This window comes from Belonocnema kinseyi, chromosome 1 (assembly GCF_010883055.1).
Source record: "Belonocnema kinseyi isolate 2016_QV_RU_SX_M_011 chromosome 1, B_treatae_v1, whole genome shotgun sequence".
NCBI lineage: Eukaryota > Metazoa > Arthropoda > Insecta > Hymenoptera > Cynipidae > Belonocnema > Belonocnema kinseyi.
In genome coordinates, this window is record NC_046657.1 from 93,904,726 (window position 1) to 93,930,539 (window position 25,814).

The following is a 25,814-nucleotide window of genomic DNA, read 5'->3' on the forward strand; positions in this document are numbered from 1 at the left end:
GGACCGTAAGACATAAATAATTTGAAATCTACGATTTGAAATCAATAAATATCAACGGTCGAAGAAAGGATTGATTTGTTTCATCAAATCATTTTACACATTCAAAGTATCTCTGAAGTATCTAACCTTTGACGAGGATAGAAGGTCGCTAATGGAGACCGGATTAGACTCGTGATAGGCTTGAAGAATACGCTGAGTAGTGGAATTCGGGTGCGATGTGACAGTCGTCGCGGGAGTACTTCGTTCTCGTTCTGGAGCCGTAAGCAGCCTCGCCAATGTTGGCGAAAAGGTCGTTGGTCTTGGCGATTGTGCTTTGGTAAGTATTCCGTGAAGAAGTGACCCCGTTTGTTGAGGTGCCGGACTCTGAATCGTCGGCGCAACAGCGACTGGATGAAGCGTTACGTCCGGATAATTCTGCGGCGTCTTCACCGGTTCACCTTTAAATCAACAAATACATGGTTGAAAAAGCATAATTAACAAAACGAACAGTTTGTCAACTAAGAGAAATTCGCATTTTTAGACAAAATTCAGACTTAAAGTATGTATGCAGACTAGAAAAAAGTAGGGTTGTCCGAAAAAATCGGAAATTTTTCAGTACTCGAATGTCTTCTCAAACGATTTCAGAAGAAAAATGTCGACTTTTTTTATTTATATACCAAACTTGTGTTCAGTAAAACGAAAAATCCCCCCCGATACCGACTTTCATAAAAATCCAATCATTTATTGAATTTTGTTTAAACTTGATCGCAAGCTTGTATTCAAATTTTGATCTAAAATTTGTTTACAGGCAACCTGAAAAATCACCTGAAGTCGTCTCGAAAAAAGTCGACGCAACTCCAGGTTCTAAAAAAATATTTAAAAAAAATAATGTTTAAGAGCTGTTATACCTTGTTGCTGACTTAGTTTCGCAAATTGCACGAGGACATCCTTGAAACTCATGGAATTGTTGGGATCGACGTTCGAGTTGCTTTTGCAGGAGTCGGTGCTGGAAGGACGTGAGTCTGTATTTTGACCCGTTTCTATAATTGCCCCTCCGGCTCCAAGGCCGATGTTGACGTTGTTTCTCATCCTTCGGCCCCTGCAATCGTGATCACTACTGTCGTTTAAACGTGAAAAAAATCATTGGTATTGTTTCATCTACAAAAATTCCATTTAAAATTTTGAAAGCAATTAGGTATTTTCACTTCAACCATCAGCTAACTTCACTTCGTTAAAAGCTGAGGGGAAAAATGGATCAAATGCACAGAACAAACCTTTATTTCTGTAATATCTCGGTAATTAATACTAATTATTATCTTTTTTCATTTCATTAAATAGTAATTAAAAAATAAAAACTATTTTTTAAACACATTTGTATAGAAAAAATTAGCTTTTACGAAGATATTGGCAAAACAGGGCAAAAATGAATTAAATCCCAAGCAATTGGTCCTTTGCTTTCCCCTCAGCAATCTACGAAGTGAAGTTAGCTGTTGATTGAAGTGAAAATACCTAATGGAAATCAGAAGCATCTAATTTATTCTAAAGAATGTAAAAACTAGAATTTTGATACAGAAACTCTCAAATATTAGCCCCGACTTCGCGGTCATTTTTCGGTATTTTACCAGTCAAAAAAATAAGGAAGAATAAATACTTGACAAAAAATTTATCGACCTAAAATATTTAGATAGTAATGCTTTAAATTTCACAGTATTCAGAGTATTTCAATTTGATCGAAATCATTATTTAAAAAATTTTACTTTACAACATTTTTATTTTAGATTATATATTACGATTCACTGTATTAAATGTCGAATTTAGTCAATTCCGGTTATTCATTTTAATTTAACGCTTAACTTCTCAAGGATGACATTTTAACACCTTATTTTTTAAATCTTTTTTTTTCTCTAAATTTGGAAACACAGAGAAAATGAGAGTAAGCACTTCTATAAAAAGCAAAACTACTAGTATATAGTGGCGCCCCTGCGGCCCATTTCGGGTAGCTATATCCTGGAGATCTTCAACGGAGAGTTGCAAAATTCAAACGGTGATAACTTACGTCAAGAATAGCTCATAAGTAGTTAATAATTCGAAATACATTCCATACGTTACTTAAAATCAACATAGGTGCATTGAAAACCGTTTGAGCTAAAAACTTTACATTTATTTCGGTGAAAACTTTAATTTCTCGTAAATTCTAAAAAAAAAACCCTGAGAACTTACCTGTAAGTTACCGGCAAGTTCTCATGCGATTTTTCCTTCAGAATTTACGATGCTGAGATGATATTTCTTCTTTCACATGATTTTAAGTTTAGAGGGCCCACTTTCAATTGGACTATCGCTCAAAATTCTTGTAAATTTCTTTAGAAACTTTTTAGTATTCTTAAAAAATTTTGTATAAATTATTTTTTTTATAATTTGCTTAAATTTCAATTTAAAAATACCCAGTTTGAAAGTTTTAATTTGAAAGAGGGCACTTCGAAAAAATACCAGATTTTTAAAAATCGAAATCGGCTGTTGCTGAAAAGTTGTTGCGCTTTATTATCAATAAAAATGTCTATTTATTTTTCAAAATGAAAAATTATCCAACGGCCCTCGCAATGGGGTTGAAATATGTTTAATTTTCAGAATTTTATAAAATTTCCCTGTAGCTACGAAAATTATTCTCATTTTTTTAGATACAGTTTTTGGTATTAAATTCTAATAAAACATAAATTTTGTTTCAGTTATTATTTTTTTAATGAGCCAAAACAATATATACATTTTTAAATTCAGGTAATGTTTATTAAAAAATTGTTTGTTCTTTTTTATGCATGTCAAGCAAGGGGTCGTGCAAAAATTACGCTAACTTTTATTCTGAAATACTGAACCACGTACCCCCCTTTTTTAGGTTATCCGAAAATTACGTAAGGCGATTTGGGGTAAGAGGGAATTTGGTAAAATCTTACTGTTTTCATTTTTTAACAAAAAAATTAAATTTCTACCGCAATAGATGAATTTTGCACAGATTACATAAATTTTCAACCAAATAGTTGAATTTAAAAACGAAAAATGACCAAACAAATGAAATTTTTACCAAATTGTACTATTTTCATGCCAAAAAGACGAATTTTCATCGCAAAAATATGAATTTTTAACCAAGAAAATAAACAAATTTTCAACAAAGTAGTTCAATTTTCATCTAAATACATAAATCTGTAACCCCATAGTTGAATTTTCAGCCAAAAAGATGATTTTTCTACCAAAAGACGAATGTTCCAAAAATTACATAAATTTGAAACAAAAAAGGTAAATTTTTAAACAAATTCTTAAAGTTTCATTTATATTTTTGTCCTAAAAATATGAATTTTCAAAAAAATGTAATAATTAATATTTCAACTTAAAATACTTTTATTTCTAATTAAAAACATTTAAATTTTTAACAGAGAAGATGATTTTTCTACCAATAAAGACGACTTCTTAACAAAATACTTCAATTTTCAACAAAATATTTCAACTCTTAACTAAGAAAGATATATTTTCTCTCCAAAATACAACAGTTAAATTTCCACTTAAAAAGATTAGTTATCCAAAAAGATTAATTTTCCACGAAAAATGTACCTGATAATTGATACTTCAACCAAAAAGAAGTAACTATGTAACGCTTTAAAATTGAAATTATCGCTTTTGAGTTATCAACAAAGTACATAAATTTTCAACTAAATATTTAAAAGTTGAAACAAGAGGATTTAATGTATCCCGAAAGAATCGAATTTTCAAGTACATAATTGAAGCTTCAACTAAAAAAAAAAAATCATTTTTCTGCCTACACTTGTATAACTAGATTTTCAACCAAATAGTCTAATTTTCGACCGAAGGAATTACTTTTTAACAAAAATGAAGAATCATCAAATAAAACAATGAATTTTGTAAAATGGAGATCATCTTCTGACTAAATATTTGAATTTTCTACCAAATTTCCTAACCCTTGTTTCTAGTGATTCCCAAAAACATGAAAGCCAGAAGTTACTGCCGTGCAGTCACTTGAATTCACAAGAAAGTCACGGAAATCACTTGAAGTCAGTGTACGCTCCATCGGTTAACATTAAAAACGGTCATTTTTGATTATTTTCAAAAAATTGTATCTCAAACCAAAGTAATATTTTTATAATTTTAATGTTTTATTTGCATTTAATACTGAAAATTGAACTGAACAAATTTCTGTTATTTGTTTTTACCCATATGAACAAATTTTTAAATTCTAAAAGTTAAGAGATGGAACACCGTAGGAACATATTTTATTTCAAAATTTAATTCAGTGTTTTATTTGTACAGTAAGAAAAAAGATTACTAGAGTCAAAGAAATTTACAGTACAAGAAACAGTGTTTTTCAAATGAAAAAATCACTCTTGTTAGATAAGATTAATTTCTTTCGATCAACAAATTTCTTGATTTGACGTATTGAGTAAGAGAAATGAAAATTCGTTTTTATTTGGTTGAGAAAATTTTTAAGTGAAAATGATCAATTTGGTTGAAAGATCAACTTTTTGGTTGCAAATTTATATAATTTTTGAAAAATTCGTCTTTTTGGTAGATAAATAATCTTTTTGGTTAAAAATTCAACTATTATTGGGATTGTTGGTCTAGCATTTTGCCACCTGGTGCTAAAAACTGGAACTAGAAAGAGTAGGTACAATTTTAAAGATGTATTTTAATTTTTGCTTAAATTTCTTTTTTACAATTGTTTTGTGAAGTTTTAATAAATTATTGAATACTAAAAACAAATCTTCATAAAAAAATTTGTTTTAGATAAAATTTCCACATTATACAGTGAAAAAACACACTTTGTCAAAAAGGTTTTAAACCAAAAAAACAATCATGAGACTGCTTCATGTAAATTTCAATGCATTGTAAGCTTAAATAAAATTTAATTAATGTATGTGCGACAAATTTTACCATTTAGATCAGATTTTTAAATAGTAGCTATTTCATGTACAAACCAATAAAAATGTACTTTTAAGTTCATTTTTGCTTCAAATGAAGTCTATTTAAGTTCATAAGCTGTTGAAAACAACAATAAATAATTCAATAATTGTTTTTTTTACAAAAATAGTTCTGTCAAAAAATGTACTTTTTACTGTATAAGATGTAAATTCCATCTAAAACCCTTTGTTTCTGAAAAAGAATTATTTTCAGTGCTCAATAAATACTTTAAATTTCACAAAATAGTCGTTAAAACCCTTTTATGCACAAATTAAATTGCATATTTAAAATCGTACCTGTTCTTTCTAGTTCGGATTTTTATCATCAGATGGCGTATCACAATTGAACTATTTCCAATGGTTACTAGAGTTCTTAAATTCCCGAGAATTTAAGTTCAGGTTATATAACTATTTAAAAAAATAATTGAATTTTTAACATAATTGTTGAGTATTCAATCTAAAAAGACAAATTGCCATCGAAAAATTGTTATGGTTTATGTTTTAATAAAAAAATAATGAAATTTATACAACAAAAGAAAAGACTTTTAAAACCAAAAAGACGAATTTCCAATAAATACAGATTTTTCATTCAAAAAATAAATAAAAGTTTATCTAAACTATTCAACCTTAAAACCAGAAGACAAATTTTCATGATAAAAATTAAATTTTCAAACAAAAAATATAACTGTAAAAAAAATATTCATTTTTCACAAAAGTAATGCATTTTTACGCAAAAGAAGGAAATTTCAAACTAAAAAATTATTTTTTTTTACAACAAAAAAACGCGAATTTTTAACTAAAAAATATCAATCTTAAAAAATGAATTCTAAAAAGAAAAAAAAAGAATTACTTCCCACTAAACAGATAACTTTCAACCAGACATAAGCCATCAATAAAAAAAATTCACAATGTAGTTTGACTTTGACCCAAGTATTTGAACTTTCATCAAAAAAAGATTAATTTATGACAAGATAATTAAACTTTTAACCAACGAGATAACTTTACAACTTAAAATATAAATATTTAACAAAAAAGTGATTTCTTAACAAAGCGATTCAATCAAATGTTTTAAACAAATTATTTGAATTATCAAACAAAGAAGAACGATCTTTAACCAAAAATGTGCATTTTCATATAAAAAATGAAATTTCTTCTATAACAGATGAAGTTTTAAATCAAAATGATAAATATTCAAAAAATAGTTGAATTTTCTGTTGAAACAGATTTCAGTCGAGTTTTCACGATCAAACTATGAATTTTTTAAAAAGAAATAATTTTCTATCAAAAAAATTTAAATTTCAATCCAAAAAGATGAATTTTTAACAAAAAAGGAGGACTTTTTAACAAAATTGTTGAATTCTCTAGCAAATAGTTGCATTTTCATCCAAAAAAGGTGACAGTTAACTCAGTAACATCAAAAATTGAATTTTTGTAACGAAAAATGAAGTTTCTACGAAAAAAATAGAATTTTCAATCCAAAAAGACTAATTTTTTCAACCAAAAACGATGATTTTTTAATAAAATAGTTCAATTCTCTGCCAAATAGTTGTATGTTTATCCAAGAAAAATCAATTTTGTACTAAGCCAGATGAATTTTTAATAAAAAAAAAAAATTTTTTTTATAAGTGGAACTTTCATCCAAAAAATATTTCAGTCCATTTTTAACACCAAAATATAAATTTTAAACAAAAAGTAAATTTTCTACGAAATAGTTAAGTTTTTATCACAAACTTTCAAAAACAGGGTTGAATTTTCAACCGAAAAGTTAACGAAAAAATGCAATTTTCTATTAATTAAAATAAATTCTAAGATTCTCATAAATTCTCAGAGAATTTATTTCTCGGTTATATTCTCGGTAATATTCTCATTCTCGTTACCGTACTCAAAGTAATATGTGTAAAATTCATCTATTTTAGTAGAAATTAAGTTTTTTTTTTGTTAAAAAATGCAACTGGTTGAAAAATAATCTGCTTGAGGATTGAACCATTTTTTTGAAAATTCGTCTTTTTTATTCACCTTTCTAAGATCTCTATTTAGATACTTCAAAGTCTCAAGACATTTTCTAAAAATAAAAAAATAAAAAATATATATATATATACACGTATGTATACTATATTTATATTATATGAATGTGTTTACTCTCACTTTCTCTCTGTTGGAAATGTTAAGATTATTAATTAAACCGTTATGAATGTTTAAAGCTGAAACTCTTTTTATGTTAAGTTCCTCAAATATAAATTTTAAAAAATTGTTTAGGCTCCTTTTCCTTCCTTGTTGAATTTTAAACGCTTTCATTTGAAACAATAACGTAACTAATTCGAAACCTTCCGAAAATTATATCTCCAGGTAGAATAAAAGGTCATTAAAATTTTTTAACTCAAGCGTAACGCCATATTGTAGTTTTAAAATACTATTTTATAACATTAATTATCATAAATTGAATTAATGTACGCAATTTACAACATTCATCTTTTTTGTCTTATCACGGTTCAGTTTACTGCTTGAGCCGAAAAATTTGTATGTTCCCTTAATTAAACAATTACAATAGTTAGTTACGCAACTGGTAGCGGGATTAGGTTGAAAAAAAAGAGAGCGAAATCGCTACAACACCAAAGTCGGAAGGAATTGATAAATTGTCTCACCTCCTAGGAACAGTTTCAGGATGTCGCAATCTATAGTCAGCAATGATGGACCTGACATCAACAATAGGACCCTGTCGTCCCTCTCCAATTTGTCTGTTTTCAATGAGTGCGTCCGCCTGTTTTCTGGCATCTGCAGTCTGCCTGTGATGTGCATTCTGAACAGGGTGTTGCTGCTGCAAAAGCGACTTCGAGACCTTCTCAGATTTATAGAGTCCAGAATTATCTTGGGAAATACCCTCCCCATGTTCATCCCTCATGGGGAATCCACACTTTTCCTTTATCGACAAATTACTCGCACTTTTTCTGCTTTCCCAATCCGAATCCAAAGTTGGAGGAAGAATCTCATTTATTGTGAGTTTATCGCTTCCTTCCATGAAATTAATAACTTGTCTTCTCCTCTCGATCCTGAGATAGGCTTCCTCCTTTAATTTTCTCATGGTGAGGACCCTATTCCATTCCATTTCTGCTGCTCGCGCCAATTCATCGAGGGCCTGTGAATGCGAAAGTGATATTAGAAAAACAGGTAATTTTTTGCAATTATTCAAATTTCCCACATAAGCACAATTTTAAAGTGGGGAATTGGAATATTTTGTACAAAATCCGTTATAATAGGTGTCTAAGATCTTGTTTGATCGATTAGAACCAAAAACACAATAGTAATTTCACAGTAAATGAATCTAATTGGTTGTTTTTAAAGCTAGTTAGATCGCCCAAATGAAAATAAAATGGCACAATTTACTTATAATTTATTACAGAATACATTAAACAGCAAGAATGAATGGATTGTGATTACGGTTTAATTATTTATTCTAAAAAGTTGTTCAAAGCAGTTTATTGAAACCTCTAATTCCAACCTCAAATTGTACCAATTACTTAGGTAAGTAATTTAATAATAACTCATTAATTAAATTTTTTAATAAAATGAGTAATTATGCATTAAAATTTAATATTATAGACCAATATTATCGATTTACTTGCAAATTAAACTGTTTGCTAGTAAATTTTGAATAAAAATTCATCTTAATTCAAGTTGATACATAAATTGAAAAATGTATTGAAACAATCTAAATTATTTTTTGGTAGCAAATTTTATTATTTGGTTGAAAATTTTATTGACTGAAAAATCTGTCTTGATTAATATTAACTATTTTATTGAAAAGTCGTCTTTTTGGTTCGAAAATTTGTCACTTTAATTATAAATTACATTTTTCTTTGAGAAAAATGCAACTGTTTTGTTAAAAATTATATGATTTAGGTAGAAAATTCATAAATTTTGTTGAAATATTTTTCATCGAAAATCTTATTTATTTAAAAAATCATGTCATGTTTAATTTATAATTAAAACATTTTTCGTTTGAAATATCAACAATTATATTTTTTGATAAGAATTAATCTTTTTTGATAGAAAATTAGTATTTTTTATTTAAGAATTCCAGAATTTGTTAGAAAATTGAAGTATTAGGTTTACCAAAAAAAGTTAGATTTTAATAAAAAAAAAATATATAATAGTTGATATTTTAACCAAAAAGGATTTTAATTACATATTGAAAACAGACGAATTAAGTTTTAAAAAAACAACTAATTTTCAATCAAACTACTGAAGACTCAACCTAAGCAGATTAATTTTTAACCACAGTTGCATTTTTGCTCAAGAAAGATGAAATTTATAATTAAAAAGATACATTTTCGAACGAAAAAGACGAATTTTCAAGTAAAAAAGATGAGTTTTCTTCAAAACAGTTATATTTTTAATTTGAAAATATAAATTTTCAACAGAAAAGTTAATTTACTTAATTTTGTTTAAGAAGTAAATCGATAATATTAATCTTATTAATATTTCATATAAATCTATAATATTTAATTTTAATGCACGCTTACTAATGCTTGTTGAAAAATTAAATTCATCAGATACTTTATAACATTACTTACCTAAGCAGTTGGGAAACTTTGAGGTTAGAATTGGAGGTTTCAATAAACTACTTTGAACAACATTTTAGGATAATTAATCAATTAAACGGCAAGGTTGTGTCTTATAAAAAATATTTTCAATATATCACTAAAATAATATTGCGACATTTAATTAGAAACACGGCGAAAGTGACCGTCTCAGTAATGCAAAAGCAATTTCGCAGTTCACGTTCAAGTGTCCGAAACTGAGACAGTCAGCGACAGCTCGTTCCGGTTTAGACAACTTAGCCAAAAATCTCTCCAAATGCGGGACATTAAAATATTCATAAGTTATCGAATAAAATCGCTAATAAAGTTATGAATTTTATTCTTAAAAGTATTAAAAATATACAAAAACGTTACTTTTTCTTTCAGTGTAGGAAATTTTAATAATACAATGCTGTCAAAGTTATGCGGAAAGCTTTAAAATGAAAAAAAATTGCGAAATTTGTAGCGGTTCATTTTAACATTTTGAGGAATACTTTTGATTATTTTTTACTAAATTTGTAACTTGACAGGACAAAAATAAATAGTGGTAACAAATTTAAATGCACTTAAAAAATAACGGAACATTTTTACTTTTATAATTTAGGTTGCAATATAAAAAATACTTAATGATATTTATTATTTGTTGTCCCAGTAATGGTCAGTTTACCTTACAAATTTATTTTAATTTCGATGCAATTTTTGATAGTATAAAGCCGTAGTCGACGTCTCAAGTTGAAAAGAACATGCGTCTTGAACTCGACATTTTAAACCTCAATTCAGCACTGATATATCTCGGGATCATGTTTTTTTAATGTTAATGTTTATAATTTCCGAAAAAAAGAAATTAACCGATTTTAAAAAGATTATTTTTTTAATTTTATCGGATGTTAAGCCTGCAAATGTTTTCACTGACTCGGAACCATTCGATTATTTTGAGTATTTTCACTCCGCTCTGATTAATATAGTATGGATGGACATTTATCTTTGAATAAGTCTAATTTGAATATCATAAAAACTGATAGAAGAAAAAAACTACAACCTTTAGTTTTTAGAGTCTTTGAATTTTAATTCAATTTATTAGTATTAAATTCTTAAACAATTTAAAAATGTGAGATCGACCAAAATAGAAAAGGAAAGAAATCAAAGCAACCCAAAACTTCGATTTTAAAAACACCACCAATTAGGAAGAATCTCAAATTTGAAAAAACTTTTGTACTCTTGGCACTTTAATTTTAAAAATAGCATGTATAAAAAGAAGTACCTGAAGTTCAGCTCTGAGTACATCTGCCCTCGATGCCAGTTCTTCAGCGGTGGCATTTTCGTATCCGGTGATGAGGGAAGAAACCAATTGTTGCCGCTGATCTATACAGATTTTCTTCGAGTTTGTACTACCGTTAGTTGAAAGAGCTTCTTCAGTCGACCGTCGTTTTCTACTTCCTCTGTCATCTGACCTGAACGTCCTCGAGTCTTCTTGTTGTTTAGGCAGTGCAGTAACAGTTGTGGATTTCTTGGTGGGATCGCTAGGAGTTTCTGCGTAAGATTCTTGCTTTACAACGGAAGATTGCAAACGATCAGCTGCAGCTGCTGCAGTTTCTTCTGGAAGAGCTGCTCCATTTTGCTGACTCTGTGGTACCTGTGGAGACTGCCTTGAATGGTCCTCCTCCTCCTTCTTCTCGGCAGATTCCACCTTCTTCACATTGGCCCCGTTACCATCAATTGCGTGCATCTTGTTCAAGCTGAAATGAGAATTTTAATTATGAGCTTCATTAGAATTTGGCTATGAATAGTTCTGAATCTACTGCGTTTCAAGTTTTTTTAATTTTAAACAGTTACAAATTAAAAGCCTACCCAGGTCAATATGTTTAATTGTAAAGTCTTCTAAATTGTAGATTACTTCAAAAAAGTATGATATTTTAAGGTAGTAACGTGATGCTAAGGCTGTAAGAGTATACAAAATTTCAGTACTAGGTATTCAAAACTGAAAAAGTTTAAAATTATAATTACAAATTGAACAATTTTAAATTTAATTGGTCAACATATAAAGTTTTAAATATCAATTTTATGTTGAATTTTCAATGTTTTGAATTCAAATTTGTTCCATAAGAAACTCCTTCAAAGTCAAATTATTCAATTTTGAACGCTTCAAACTTAAGATTTAAAGAGCATTTTGGATTTAAAATTGGTTCAATTTCAAAAGCTTGCAACGGTAAACTATTCAATTTCTTAAGCTTCAACTTTAAAGTGTCTAATTTTGAATCATTCATTCCTGAATGCTTGCAGTAGTTGTCATCTGAAATTAAAAATTAAGTCTTTCCGCAAATTTCAGAAAGTCCATCATTATTGTTATAAAATGTGCCTTACATTCGTATTTTTTTCAAAAGTTATTTAAAAAAGATGCAGGGTGTAAATGCTGAGCAAAATAAAATTGAAAGCTCAGTGATCAATTATTAAAAACTGCTACTGCGGCTGTTTTGAAATTGTCGAAATATATACAAGAAATATAATATATTTCTTTTTACGGAACTGGCACAGGATTCGGTTCCGTGTAAGTTTCACTCTCTTTGATTACTCAAATTTCATGAAAATAAATTTAATAATATTTATTTACACATCACAATGCATCCCGATACAGAAAAAGACCCGACTACCACCGAAAATAACTTCAAATTCCCTAATTGTAAGCTTTAAGCAAATCTTTGTATCAAGGTGACTACCGCCAATAAACTAAATTAAACAAAATTATTCCTCGCCCGTGTGCGCTAAACTCGACTGTATTAGCTGCGCGATGAATTTCGACTAAGAAATAGTCGCGATGTTCAACCATTTCGAACCTGGACACGACGCGCATGGGTGGCCATCTGCGACGTACGACCAGGTTATGTAGTCGCTGTGTTTTAACTATTATCGAGTGCAAGGTTTGGCGCCGTTCAAACCTGACAGTCGGAAAATCGGCTGAACTCAGGAAATGGTTTTCTGCAGTCTCTCTCTCCCCTGGCCGAACGGCCAGCCAAATTCGAGTACTTTTAATAAAGTCAGATGCAGCCGCGGGTTATCACTTGTTGTTATAAACTCATATTGTGATTATAAACCCATCTTAGTAAAGAGAAATGTTCACAGTCCTATACACAGTAAAGTAGAGTATTCTGGCGGTGTATATACTCAAACTAAAGGACTTAAATTATACTTGAACAGAAAAGAGAACCTGTGTATAGGCATCTGTTTTACGAGAAGTTTTAAATAAAAAGCATGGTATACCGCAATACTAGTTAATAAGGCGCTCGGACTTCACGTTACAGGTCAGGGGTTCGATCCCTGAGCCGGTACCTCTAGAAATTTTTCTATGTATCTTTAACGAGGTTCTGGTGGTTCGGATCCCACCTTAACCTTTGCCCGATATTTCAAATTAGGCACACTGCAGTAACCATTGTAAGTCTGAGACATCAATTAATAAAAATAAATAATAATAATAATGGCAGCTGAAAAATGGCTATGTCTTCAAATGATTTACGTAAAAAAAATATATATTTATATGTACTTTTATTGAAAAAAGCTAATTTTTTTTAGAGGTCCTTGGAACTTTCGACGCACTCGCTCTCCTGGACTGTTAATTATGCTCGGCTCGAAATGCCCTCGGTTGGTGGCTCGCGCTCTAGAATAGAAGGTGACCGCAGTGGGGTTACGCGCACACACCTTCGATTTACTCAACTCTGTACAGAGTACGTTGTATGTTGTATGAGAAGGGAGAGTTTGAGACTAAAGTGTATGAGAAAGTGAGACAGAAAGAAAGAATGACAGGGTAAGATGTACTGACTGGTGAGGGGGGAAAGAGGATAGGTTCGTTGCACCCACTAGCGTTCACTGCACTTTAAACATCGTCGTGATGAATATAGTTTTCACGGGATCGTCCGCTCAAATTTGTTACAACCGAACACTCTTCTTCTTCTCAGCCTATCTTCAGAAATTGATCATCAATCCGCTTCTCCCATTCAATATTGAGATCTAATCAATTAAAATAATGTTACTATCTAATATTCTAGATATATCTAGATCTGAAAACTTAGGAGACGATCGCAAGCAAAGACTCTAGCGACTTGACCAGTCAAAGAGCAATAAGGGACTGATTTTTGGTGATGAATATTGAGTGTCTGTGGGATCGAGTAAGCACTTCGAACTCGTAGGAACGAGAGCTTCGAACGTCGACATAATTTCTCACACTTCCCTACTCGATGATTTGCCACACAGAGAATTGAAATGTAGAGTACATAGCAAAGAAATGCGTGTTCAAGTACAGAATCTGGTTATGAGCCGAATATATGGTAGCCACAATAATGAACTATTAGTGAGTTAATAAATCTTTTATATTTGAGTAAAAAATCGAATCACTTGATGATACGTAACATAACATTGAAGATGAAAGCGAGAGTTCGTTGCGCACCGCTTGCAAGAACTGGAAGTTCCTTGAAGCAAAAGATAGTGAAAGTACTAACTGTAGATTTTAGACTTGTAGAGGGTATTAAAATGTTCAGGATCTCGAGATGTGAAATCGCATGATAATGAAGGCAATCTTCAAATCTATTTGTGGAAGATGTAAGCTTGAAACTCGTAATGATTACAGAATACAATTCAGGTTAATTAGAAACCTTTTTAGGAATGAAAAAAAGTATTAAATTACCGTTTCTCGTCAGTTACCAGTTTACGGAGTAACCGGCTTTTATTTCGAGAAAGAAAATTCAAAAACTTGACTTTAAGGTTACCCAGGTGAGAAAGTTATATATATAGTTTATATATAGTGAATAAGAAAATTAGATATTTCATTTGTTTTAGAAAGTTTTCTGTATAAAACAAATAAAAAATATCCGTGTTTTGTCCACTATATACAAATTATATCTAACGTTTTTACCTACATTCAAACTCACTTGAAAACTTCAAATTTATTTGTAACGTGACAAAATTTTCTTTAAATACTTAGCCAATCACAAACCTTTGAATAAAACATATATTTCAGAAACTTTACTTTACGGATGCTGGATTTAAATTCTAACTTCCAAAATTTATCATTAAATTGAAAATAAGCAGAATAAAAATTATATATTTTTTAATACATTTGCGTGATAAAATTCATGAAGCAAAATTGTTTCTTTTAGATTTTAGTTCATATTTATGTTATTAGTGGGCATTGTCTATACATTTCGCTGGTCATACAGGTATCTACTAATAACGCAGATATGAATTCAATGTGTAAAAAAGACTTTATAACATGCATTGAGGATTTTAAGGGCATATACCGGATTATCACTTGACCAATTTTTCAAGATTTAAAAGACTAAGACTTTTTAATGAACTTACTCATAAACTAATAAGTAGAATGGATTTTCTACACCAAACAGAGTAAAGACGTTCGTCTTTCTGTCATATGGAGAATTCATTCGAGTTATTGGTTTACAAGTTCGTTTAAAAGAATTGGTCACATTGCAGTCTGGTTCATTCCATCAATATCATTGAATACGTATCCTTGACTATTGTTCTCCACCTTTTCACAGTTTCAAAAAATCAGTTCGTGAAGCGAGCAAGCGTTCTTAATTAAGGATTTCGTAAGAAGGGGGTTGGGTTAAAATTTGTACGCTTCTTTTGAAAATTTGCAATAGCGCAAGCTGGATTTCAGTTAAGTCTTTAAATAATTTCTTTAATATTGACCTTAGGAGTTTACAAACAAATGTTTTCACTTTTTCTTAACTTCGCCGATCCCTTATGCAGGTTTTGAGCTTGCAGCTTTTTGGCTCAAAAGGTCTAAATCGTCGTGTTTTTGCACAGCAACGCTATGATGAGTATTTTCCTCAGGGTTCTCAGTATTTTTCCTTGCATTAGACAAGTAAAAGACATTTTCATGCAAAAAATAAGTGTCGGTAGACTTAATAGTTTCCGCGCTAGGCGAGTTCACGGAGTAATTTTGAGATTGAAAGCCTAAACTTTTGAGTGTGTACATAGCAAGGCTAAGCTGAGCCAAAAGCTGAGCACTCAAAAAAAGGTTCCAGTTAAAGTTACTAGACAGGCCTGGTTAAAAAATGACTGGTTATTCTAATCAGAAAGTATGGTTAATATGACTAGTTAATTAGGTCGCGTTGATTCTTCTGGTTAAAATCATGCTGCTTAATACTTCTAGTAATAGAAGTGCCGCGATCCTGTGTCGGTTTTCAGAAATCTTTCCATTGTCTTATGTCATGTTGCTGGATGTGTCAAGTGACGTTTTGTCGTAAACGTCCAGTTTTCGAACAGTCTCGACTTCTTTAATGTATTTTCAGTTATGTGTAAGTATAAATAATTATATTCAACCGAGAATTTAGTTATGCGATAAGAAAAAGCTGCGCCTTATCTGTCTACGTACTGGTTGCGCATAGGGATAGCTCCAACCTACGCATATATTTTTCGGGTGCCTGAAAAAGTCTCGAAAATATTAACATTGTAGAATATAAATCAACAACGTGATCTACGTGCATATTATATAAAATCCCGAAGAAAATAGTTCTAGCAAAGAATTTCGGAAACAGAATGGATGAAGAATATGCTGCTATTGCCTCGAATGTTATATATATCGCCATTTATTAATATATCCACATATTACAGAGACGAAATTTCAGCGAATCGGAATATAGTTGCTACTCTCTGTTTTATGAAACTTTTGTTACATTATTTTCTTTGAGACACAGTTCACGTAATATCAGAGGGGGTTATTCAAAAATCTGATTAAATTTACCGGAATATCTCGTTATATTGCGCAGAACGTTGTATTCTTAAGCTACCAGAAAACTGTCTAGTAACGATTTTTTATTAATCTTGACATCTCATACTTTTAACCAGAATTTATAGTAAGGGCATATTTAAAATTCTATTCTAATTGAATTAACTATAGTATTCTGGTTGCATCAACCAGAATTTTTGTTGAGTGCCAGAGCACTTTTTTCTCTAGGTGTGCTAACAGGGTCATTTTGAGTGCAAACGGCCATGTTTTTTTCCAGTATAAGAGTTATTTTTAATTTCAAATTTGAGAAATTATATTATTTTACAACATATCTAGTCGCCGTAGAACGTAGACGAACGATACTGTGATATACAATTGTGAAATGACTTCTACACTTGAAGAAATATCATGACAATATAACTTTCATGCAAATATAAAAATATTTCTGTTAAATTGCCTATTATATGTAAGAAATATTCGCTTGTCTACAAATACTTATCTGTTAGGAATTGATTGTACCGGCAGGTAATGGTACTAAAATGTCTAATTTCGGTCAAATTGAATTATGTTGCTACGGCTTTTTGACTTCTACAATATTTTTCTGCTTTTTGATATTTCTTATCAACACAGAATTGTGACAAATCAAAGAAAGCCTAATACTTTTTACTAAATGAAGAAATTATCGATTGTAAAGTTTGCTTGTAAAGTCGCAAAATAGGTTAGAAAAATTACTATTCTCAATAAGAAGGTACAATTAGAGGAAAATCACTTGAATATAGTGCTTTGCGAAAATTCCAATTTAAAATAGGAAATTCACTGCCGAATGACATCATATGCACCGAGGTTGAAGAGGATGATCCAATTCCTAAGTATCCTAAGGGGCATATTTATTTATTTATAAGGGACACATTTTCCTATTTTCTATCGAAAAATTAGATATACGTAGAATACACATAGATGGAATGTCTATCCTATTTTGTTTTTTAAATTCCACAGTCTTTTCTAGGGATTATAGAAACTTTCTTTTGGTATAAATACAATTCTTTTATAATTTATTATTATATTCCAATAAATTTAGTAACTTCAAACTTTAATATTCACGATAGTAATTTTTCCAATAATGACGCTATATCCTAGTTTGGTATTGTCCTATTGTAAAAATGATTATAATATTAACTTTTACAAGAAAAAACTTATCCAAGTATGATCCAACATCCCTAAAAACTGCTCACATCTTTTAAAACTAAATTTAAACAACACATACACGATAAGTTGTAATCATGATTTTTAACCTGAGGTGAATTTGATTACTTTGTAGAACACATAAGATTGTTTGAAATAGAAATTGATATAAACTCAGCAATAACTTTTCACGGTTCCCCCATTGCCAAGTATGTTGTGTCAGTGTAAAACGAATGGCGGATAGGCCGCATTGCACCACAGAGGAAAATCGAGCAGAACGAGCCAGGTTAAAAAACAGTAAACAAACAATTAGTTTCCTTTATCTTTCAGTCGAAGATTTCTTTTTTAACTTTATTCTTCTGTTATTAGATAATTCATGTCGCAAATAGTGTCTTAGGTATATAAAAATGAAAATGTAAATAAAAAATGTCATGAGTTTCCTTGGAAACGTATAGCGTCAAAACTGGTATGGTGCAAAAGTTCAGAACTGGATGTGTGAAGTCAAATCGTAATTACCAAGGTTGAAAATCATTGACAATAATGAAGTCTGAGGTAGCGAAAATCCTTCAAGGTATTTGAAGTTTCGAACGACACGACACAGTTTCTTGGGCGTTTCAGCAGCCAATTTGAAATTTCCTATTCACCAAAGAAAGGTCACACCAAGTTGGCTGCTGAACCGGTCTTCAAATATCCTTAAAGACAAACCATAGATGTTTTCTAAATTCCAAATTACTCAAAAATATAAGTCGCACTTTGAATACAGAAGAAACCATTGAATCAGAAGACCATGCACATTAATCATAAAGTAACATCACACCATAGTTTAAAATTTTGTTAGGGAATTTTTATTCGAAATTACATCTTGCAGTCGTAAAGTCCAACTAAAGAGGCACTCAACTTACATTTTAGACAAGCAGGGGACTGCAAGTATCGAAAGAATGGTCTTATCATTTAGTTCCATGGAACTTGCTAAGCAAGATGAAATACAAATCGTAACAAATCCATGAGTATTAAAAGCTGGCAGTACCGCGGGGAAGAGACCAACTCAGACTTGGAGGTCTTCGATCTCCGCAGCTCGACCTCGTCTACTCGGAGCACCACGTAACAACACCGAACGGAAAGGCAAAAGACCTCGCGACGCAGCGTTCCTCGGCAATTTCACTCACGACGCCGCCCCTTCCGCGGCACGTGGCACCGATCCGAATCGCAGATATGAAACGGGAATTGAGAAAGGTCGCGAAAAGTGCTGATAAAAAACCGAAAAGGAAGACACGACTGTAGGAATCGCGCCTCCGTTCCAAGTGCCGTCGAATGTACGGCTAAAGGCGAATGCATCGGGCTCGAATACGGAGGTGGGGTTGCCTCGTCTACACGAGATTGTAGGCGATGGTGGGGAGAAGCTAGGGCTCCGCTAGTGTTAGACTAGGTGAGTCGTGCGAGGGAGGTTAGGTAAAGTTACGTTAGGTTGCCTGAGGACCTTGTCGCCGCGTCCTACTTCTTCGCGAGGGCACGCAAGAACGCGAAAAGAAAAAGCAGACTGTAGACTCTCGAGAACACTCCTCTCTTCAACCTCCGCTTTTGTCAGGGATGCAAACGTTCATTTATCTCTCTTTCATTATACAGAAAAATTGCCATTTCCATTTGAAAATATAAATTAGTTTTTATCAGTCCCTCAGTTTATAAATTAGATTGATCCTTCAAGGTCAAAATCGTGGTTCGCCAGATGGAAGTCTTTGAACTAGTGATATGAGTCTTAATCCGCGGCCATATTGAAAAAATGTTACTTCCACGTCGGTAATCGAATGTTGCAATGTAGGAATATAACAAAAAACACAATACCACATCGTTTTAAATTATATTTCACTAAAATTTTCTAAACTATTCTTTTTAAAAACCCCGTATTCTACATTTGTTTTGGAAAATACTTGTTACGATGAACTTCGAATAAGCTCTTGGTGTACTGAGATGGGACTCGAGTATCCTTAATTGTCTTAAATTACGGAACGACTCTCGAGTTCAATGACCCAAGTGCACAGATCGCCTGATGATGAGTCGTTTCATTGGCTGAACTTTGCTCTATAACGTGAAATAACTTCAGGGTCGGATTTCTCTTCGCGAGATAGAAGAAGCAATAGTAAAGATTAGGTTCTATGGAGTACTCGAAATTATGTATATATGTAAGTAGGTGGTGACTTGGGTCATTTAAGTCATTGTTACCCAGTTAAGACTCGTGCTATCAGCAGCTATTGCAAACATTCTCTATCGGTTCTTTTCGAGAGCGTTCTGTATTCCTGTAGACTTAAAGAATTGGTGACGTTTATACTTCCCGAGGCACCTTGACCTGAGAAATCAGGGGATTTCCATATTAGCTTTTAATGTAACTGAAGCTATTCTTCAGTCACTGTTATGTGAATTTTTCGGACAAGTAAAAAATTAGCAAAATTGGACTTTATACTAATAGTACTATTGATTTCTGGGTGAACTAAAATTACTATCTTCATAAAAAGTGGAGCTCTAGAAATTGGAATTCAATTGAAAAAGGTTTCATGGTGTGATTACTCACAAGTTAGAAAGTGACAGACCCTCAAAAGATCTGGCAACGATGTCGCACGACCGTAGACTGTTCTCAGTTATTATCAAGTGCGTTTATTAAAATCGTCGATGGCTCGACCTAATTCGGTGGCAGCGCTCAGAGGAACGGTCAACCGCCTAAGCTGTCCCTGATCGCCAAGGCCGAACTCCAACTCCGTCGTAGTAGTATACCTCTAGCTTTGTTTAGGTCAGGTTGAGCTGGTCCGAAGCCTGTAGCCAGGCAAGTAGGACGGCTTTTATCGACGGAGCCTTCTATTCGCAGCAAGCCTGGAGAAAGGAGCTTTGCTTTCGATTTCGTTCACCACGTGCGTGACGGCGCGTGTCTCATCCCCCGACTATTCACTACGTGCAACCTATATAAATGCAATTTATATTACACTCGAATGACTTCATTTTACCGACAACTTCACGCTCTGACAATGTTTAATCTCCATTTTTTCTCTTTACTTTCGATTGTACCACCGGTTCTCAACATCATACTGGAAACATAATTCCTTTTATTAAGGGCGGTTTCTGCTATGTAGAATACAGATCGAGGAAACTATCTTTATCTGGCTTTGGCCCCTCGAGCTGACCCTAATAGTGAGTCAACTGGCCATTCGCTTGATCGAAAATGCCGAGACTTGGTTTTATTCATGTGCCATTATTTTGATAGCAACCTGAATAATTTTACTTTCCTTTCCAGAAGGAAGTATTGTGTCGATCATGGAATTTCAAAAACGAGAAATTCAAATAAGAGCAATGAAATAGTTCAGGTCACAATTTTTTCAAATAATTGACAAGAAAGTACAGTTTCTTATTCTACAAATAACTTAGAACCATCGCTTTTTGGGAATCCTTCTGCTGCTATTTATGTTGTTCGGTATGTGACCTTGCTTATTGACATTCAGTGACCCGCTGTTAAGCATCCAGTTAGGCTAAAGTCTAAACTTACTACGACACTGAGGATATACATAACAAAGTAACATATTTCAAAAATAATATATTTATGTATCTCTTTGTTGATATTAAAATGTGTTGAAGAATAATATTATTTGGGGAATTAAACTTTGTTTGAAAAATAACATTCATGAACAAATGGATTTTAGCTTCGAAAACTTTTTATGTAAAACGACATCAAAAACTCAAGGTCATATTGCTTTAGAGTATCCTTGAATCAAAGAAATAAGATTACCAGATTTTAGTGAGTCAAAAAAATGGTACTAAATCTATAAGAAAGTATAAAAAAACCATACGGGTTCATGAAGTATAATATCTCTAAAATTTAAATTGTGAATATTGGAAGCAGTTAAATGCATCGTATAAATTGAATTTGTCTTGCATCTTTCTTTAAGGTTTTCATAAGCCTATATCATTAAAAAATCCTCCTTCTGCACGGCTTTCCATAAATCCGACTTTTGGACCCCCCCCCCCTCCCATTCGTTCGTTTACCAGAAAAAGAAAATCCACATTTTTCTTTCAAACGTCACCTCTTAAAGAATTTTTAAATTATAATTCCCACCCAATAGCTTTTAATGATGACCTTTCTAATACCTTTATATTGTGTCCGAAAAATACCCCACAAATTGCAAGTATTTTTTCAATAATTATCAACTGTCCAAGCCATTATTATTTGTTTAACCCCCCCCCCCCCCCACTCTGTAAGTCGTGAAAAGTTATTATCTTTCGGGATAAATGATATAAAGTTGATGAATGTCAAGAGTAGTACTTCATTCTTTAAGGTATTTGGTAATTATTTCAACAATTATCATTTGCTTATATAATTATCTCCTGTAAAGTGTGAAAATTTATATGTATAGAGCTTTTTAAATGAAAGGACAAATCATTGTCAAATGTCGTTTGGTACATGCTAATTCTCTTTTATTAAAGCTCCTTCGTGTTTAACGAGTAGATTCTCATCGCGTATTTCGCGCTTCGCAACTTGGATAACGTACATCCAAAACACTAAGTATTCTATATTATGCTGAACTCGATGACACATCAAGTGCATTTTATATGATATTTCTGTACCCATGTTCCATGGAATAAAGTACAAATTTTAGTCTTGATTATTTTAATATTGATTATTTTAGGGCCCATTTTGTAGAAGGCTGGTTAACAAACTTAAATCGTCCTTTTAAACCACATAAGAGTGAAGTATATGATCAGAAAATTACTTCGAAACAGACAGATATGTTAGTAAAAAAGATTTGTTCTGACCCATGGGGTCTCAAAACGTCGACAATTGACGAAAACTGAATTGGTCAGGGAACTATCCGTGCTCATAACTTCCACCATACATGATGAGAATATAAAAATGATTCAAAGAAACTGTGGTAGCTTATGGAAAGATTTTCTGCTGAAGAAGACATCGTTTCTTCATCTTACACAGAGGCAAAAACGTTGGTCTCAGAACAGCACATAATGTAAATTCTTTGATACGGATTACAAACGAGAATTAGGTAAATAAAATTCCAAATATCAGTCACAAAACAGGCTATTAATGCTAAAGACCTCTACTAAAGTGCATTTTGATACAATCATAAGCGATCTCCACTCAAATTCACCTCTGATTTTTGTTCATGAATCTAAAATTATAATATTTTTTACGTTTCGCACATTTTTATAATTACACAATTTTTTAACCATTAGTAAGGTTCCCAGTAGATTTACTTGCGTCACTTGAAATATTTTCAAGTCTTTTGAAAGCTTTGAAATCTTCTAAAACCCTTGAAACATTGTGACATCATGTGAAATATATATTGCAAGCCTACGAACTTGTTTGGAATCCCTCAGACTTTCGAAATCTTTTGATATGCGTTAAAATGGTTAAATTCCTCTGAAATTCGTTAAAACTCACTAAAGTCTAAGAACCTTTAAACGACTTTGAAATATTGTAAAAATTACAAATCTCTTGAAATATTGTAAATTCTTTTGGAATCCTTTGAAATTCATTGACATCACTTACAGTAGTTTGAAATCTTTAGTAGTTCGACACATGCCCACGAAATTTTCGAGAAACATGAATATTTCTGATGATTTTCTAATGAAGAGAATTGTAACAGCCAAATTCGTTGTCAGCAGAACTTAGAAGGATATATCTGACGTACGAAGGAAAAACTTACGTCAGTGACATTGCGATCACGGTTCGTTTTCTATATACCTTGCAAGTGCAAAGTCGATCTAAATGACCATGTCACTTACTTCAGGTTTTCCTTAGTACGACAGACTTTGCCTGTAAGATTTTCTTCGCCAATATTATTTTCAAAATATGCAATCCAGATAAAAAAAAAAGCTATCAAAAATCAATATCTGGAACAGCTAGGACCACAAAACAAAACATCGTTCTTGCCAACTTGGAGGCCAGCGAAACCGGAGAACGCAATAAGACACGCCACATAAAGAAAGAGATCTGATGACTCACCAGGGTTTAAGACCGAGGGCCTGTAGAATGTTCATATCTTGTATGCAATCTATCTCTTGTTCATCTTTGATGCTGGAAAGCTGAGGTTTGCGCTGAGGTTTGTGTTTAGGTTTGTTCTTCTGCTGTTTTCCGTTGACGCCATTGGTCCTCCTTCCAGAGAGCATTTTGGCATGCGCGACCCTCAATACCGATCGTCTTGATTCTTCAACGAGCATCTTGGTGACCGGCTCCACGCTTACCGGCACTTCGTCCGTTGGTACCGCCCCACGGCGCAACCTACTGCGCACCGGAAGTCCAAGTACAAGGTGCTCCATGTCCTTCTCGTATGAATCATTGGTGAAGTGGAGGGAGCAGATGCGCGCCGTCTGGATGTTGAATGGAATCTCTCCGTTTGGAAGGGGTGCGCGGCCACAAGCGCGCACCCATAGTGAGCGCACTTCCGGTATCTGCGGGAATCGATGGTACCGAATCCGTCGACCCCGAGTTCGTCGATGACTATTTCTACATGTAGCTACGGCACATTGAGGCATTGTCGTTGGCTTTGGGTCTTCTGCTTGTTTATCACAATCACGTCTTTATCTCTCTTCTTGGTATCGTTGATTATCAATATTGGTATCCCTGATTAGAGGTTATCTCCGGTCTGATTGTGTCTCTCGACTCGGTTGTGCTTTGGAAGCTCGCTTTGGTTTCACTTTCTTGGTCCCGACTGCAGTCTGTTTCTAGGTAGCAAAGGTTTTTATTAAAGGCTACAAGAAAACTACATTCGGAACGCCATTTTGTGCCCTTGATAACATAAGCTAGGATGGTTGGGTTCTAAAGGTCAAAGATCAAGAATGTGAAATAGTCCTAGGTTTGGAATTATGATATTTCTAAATGGCGCTTTTGCGGGAATTTTAGTTCAATACCCTAGGTATATAATTTTTCTATTAATCGTATTTAAAGGTCACTGCTCTGAACCGTTTAATAAAATATATTTTTTGGTTTAAGTTTTAACTATTCGAAGGATTGCACGCGTCAAAATTTTCATGTCAATTTTTGAGTGAGCACCCATAAGGGATCATACGAAGTATGACCGCCCCCCCCCCCCACAAGTCAATTTTTTCGATTTAATTTGATAAATGCCTGAAATAACAAAGGAAACGTACAAACATAATGCTTAAATACTTTTCTTCTAAAATAAAATCACTAATTTTCATTGTTCTATTTCCCAACTGTGATGTCACCTTCGGGATTTATTCGTCGTGTGGTCAATCGGGAACAGTTCCCCCGGCTTTTTTCCCACAAAAATGAAAATTTTTAAAAACTGAATTCGGTGATGCTATAAAATATCATAACGGACGTCCCCGGACTCCTTTTTGAAGGATAATAACAAAAAAAAATGTATTGTGCTAAATAAAAATTGTATGCATGTGCATTATTTTGAGGTTACGTCGTTTTTCATCTCTGCCTTTCCGATAATTTGGAAATTATTTATGAAATAAACTTTTTTGATTGCCTGCAAACAAGGTTAGTTCCAGGAGATTAGTTAATATGTTTATTTGTAAGTCCAAAGTCTTCGGCCAAAAATATTGTGTAGTGTGAAAATAACGCTCGGGATCATTTCCCAGATTTTGAAGATAAAATATTTCTTATCCCAGCAAAAAAGCCGGGGGAATCTCACACAGCAAAAATCTATACTAATTCATAAGCGCTATGCAAATTAATCACATTTTGCTAAATTGAAACTTTTTTGAATTAATCCATAAAAAACTGTGTGGGGACGTCCGTTCGCATGTTCGCTTTAATTTCCCAAAATTTTAAGACAAAATATTTATTATTCTAGATATAAAGCCGGGGGAACCTAAAACTGGTAAAATCGACAATTTTTTAAATATCACATGCCCTTAAGGGTTATTTTTTACGTGTTAAGCCATTTAGGGGTAGTTTTTCAGGACAAGTTTCATTTACCCTCGAATTTAATTTAAGAACGTTCAGACGAGGACTCAACCTCAAAATTGATTTGCCCCACTTTGCGCCATAAATACTAATCTTTTTTAGAGAAGTACAGCCTATTTCTGTTTTGAATCGAATATGTATTCTTCTAGATCTAGATTGTATTAAAAACAGAAATAGTTTTCTAGTATTTATGGAGTAAAATTTGGCAATTTAATTTTGAGGTTGGACCCGGGTACCAAAATCCTTAAATTGTTAGTTAATAGAATGAATAAAAAGATAATCAAAATGTGCAAGTGCTCATTAAATGTATGTACCTTTGACCCCACAAGTCTCTGTAAGAAAGACCCATCTTGCAATGTAAATTAGTGAGTGAATGGTCGTTTTCCCAAGTTAACGTACAAACTTTACATTTCGGTTGAAGCCATTAGCAAAGGCTTAATCTTCCAAGAAAC

The 25,814-nt window shown here is 32.5% G+C and overlaps 1 protein-coding gene across 5 annotated transcripts in view; it reads right to left on the reverse strand.

Annotated features, from left to right (window-relative positions):
- LOC117169531 (WD repeat-containing protein 87-like) overlaps positions 1-25,814 on the reverse strand; it is a 129,260-nt gene that overhangs the window by 9,975 nt on the left and 93,471 nt on the right. Inside the window, exons 2-6 of one of the 5 annotated variants that reach the window (XM_033359138.1) lie at positions 23,428-24,146; positions 10,776-11,250; positions 7,580-8,070; positions 888-1,096; positions 127-437 (exon numbers count right to left, since the gene is read on the reverse strand). In XM_033359138.1, coding sequence (XP_033215029.1) covers positions 127-437; positions 888-1,096; positions 7,580-8,070; positions 10,776-11,250; positions 23,428-23,957 — 2,016 coding nt within the window. In that variant the 5' untranslated portion in view covers positions 23,958-24,146. The remainder of the gene's footprint in view (positions 1-126; positions 438-887; positions 1,097-7,579; positions 8,071-10,775; positions 11,251-23,427; positions 24,147-25,814) is intronic. The other 4 variants (XM_033358300.1, XM_033357686.1, XM_033356900.1 and 1 more) reach the window with 4 other exon arrangements.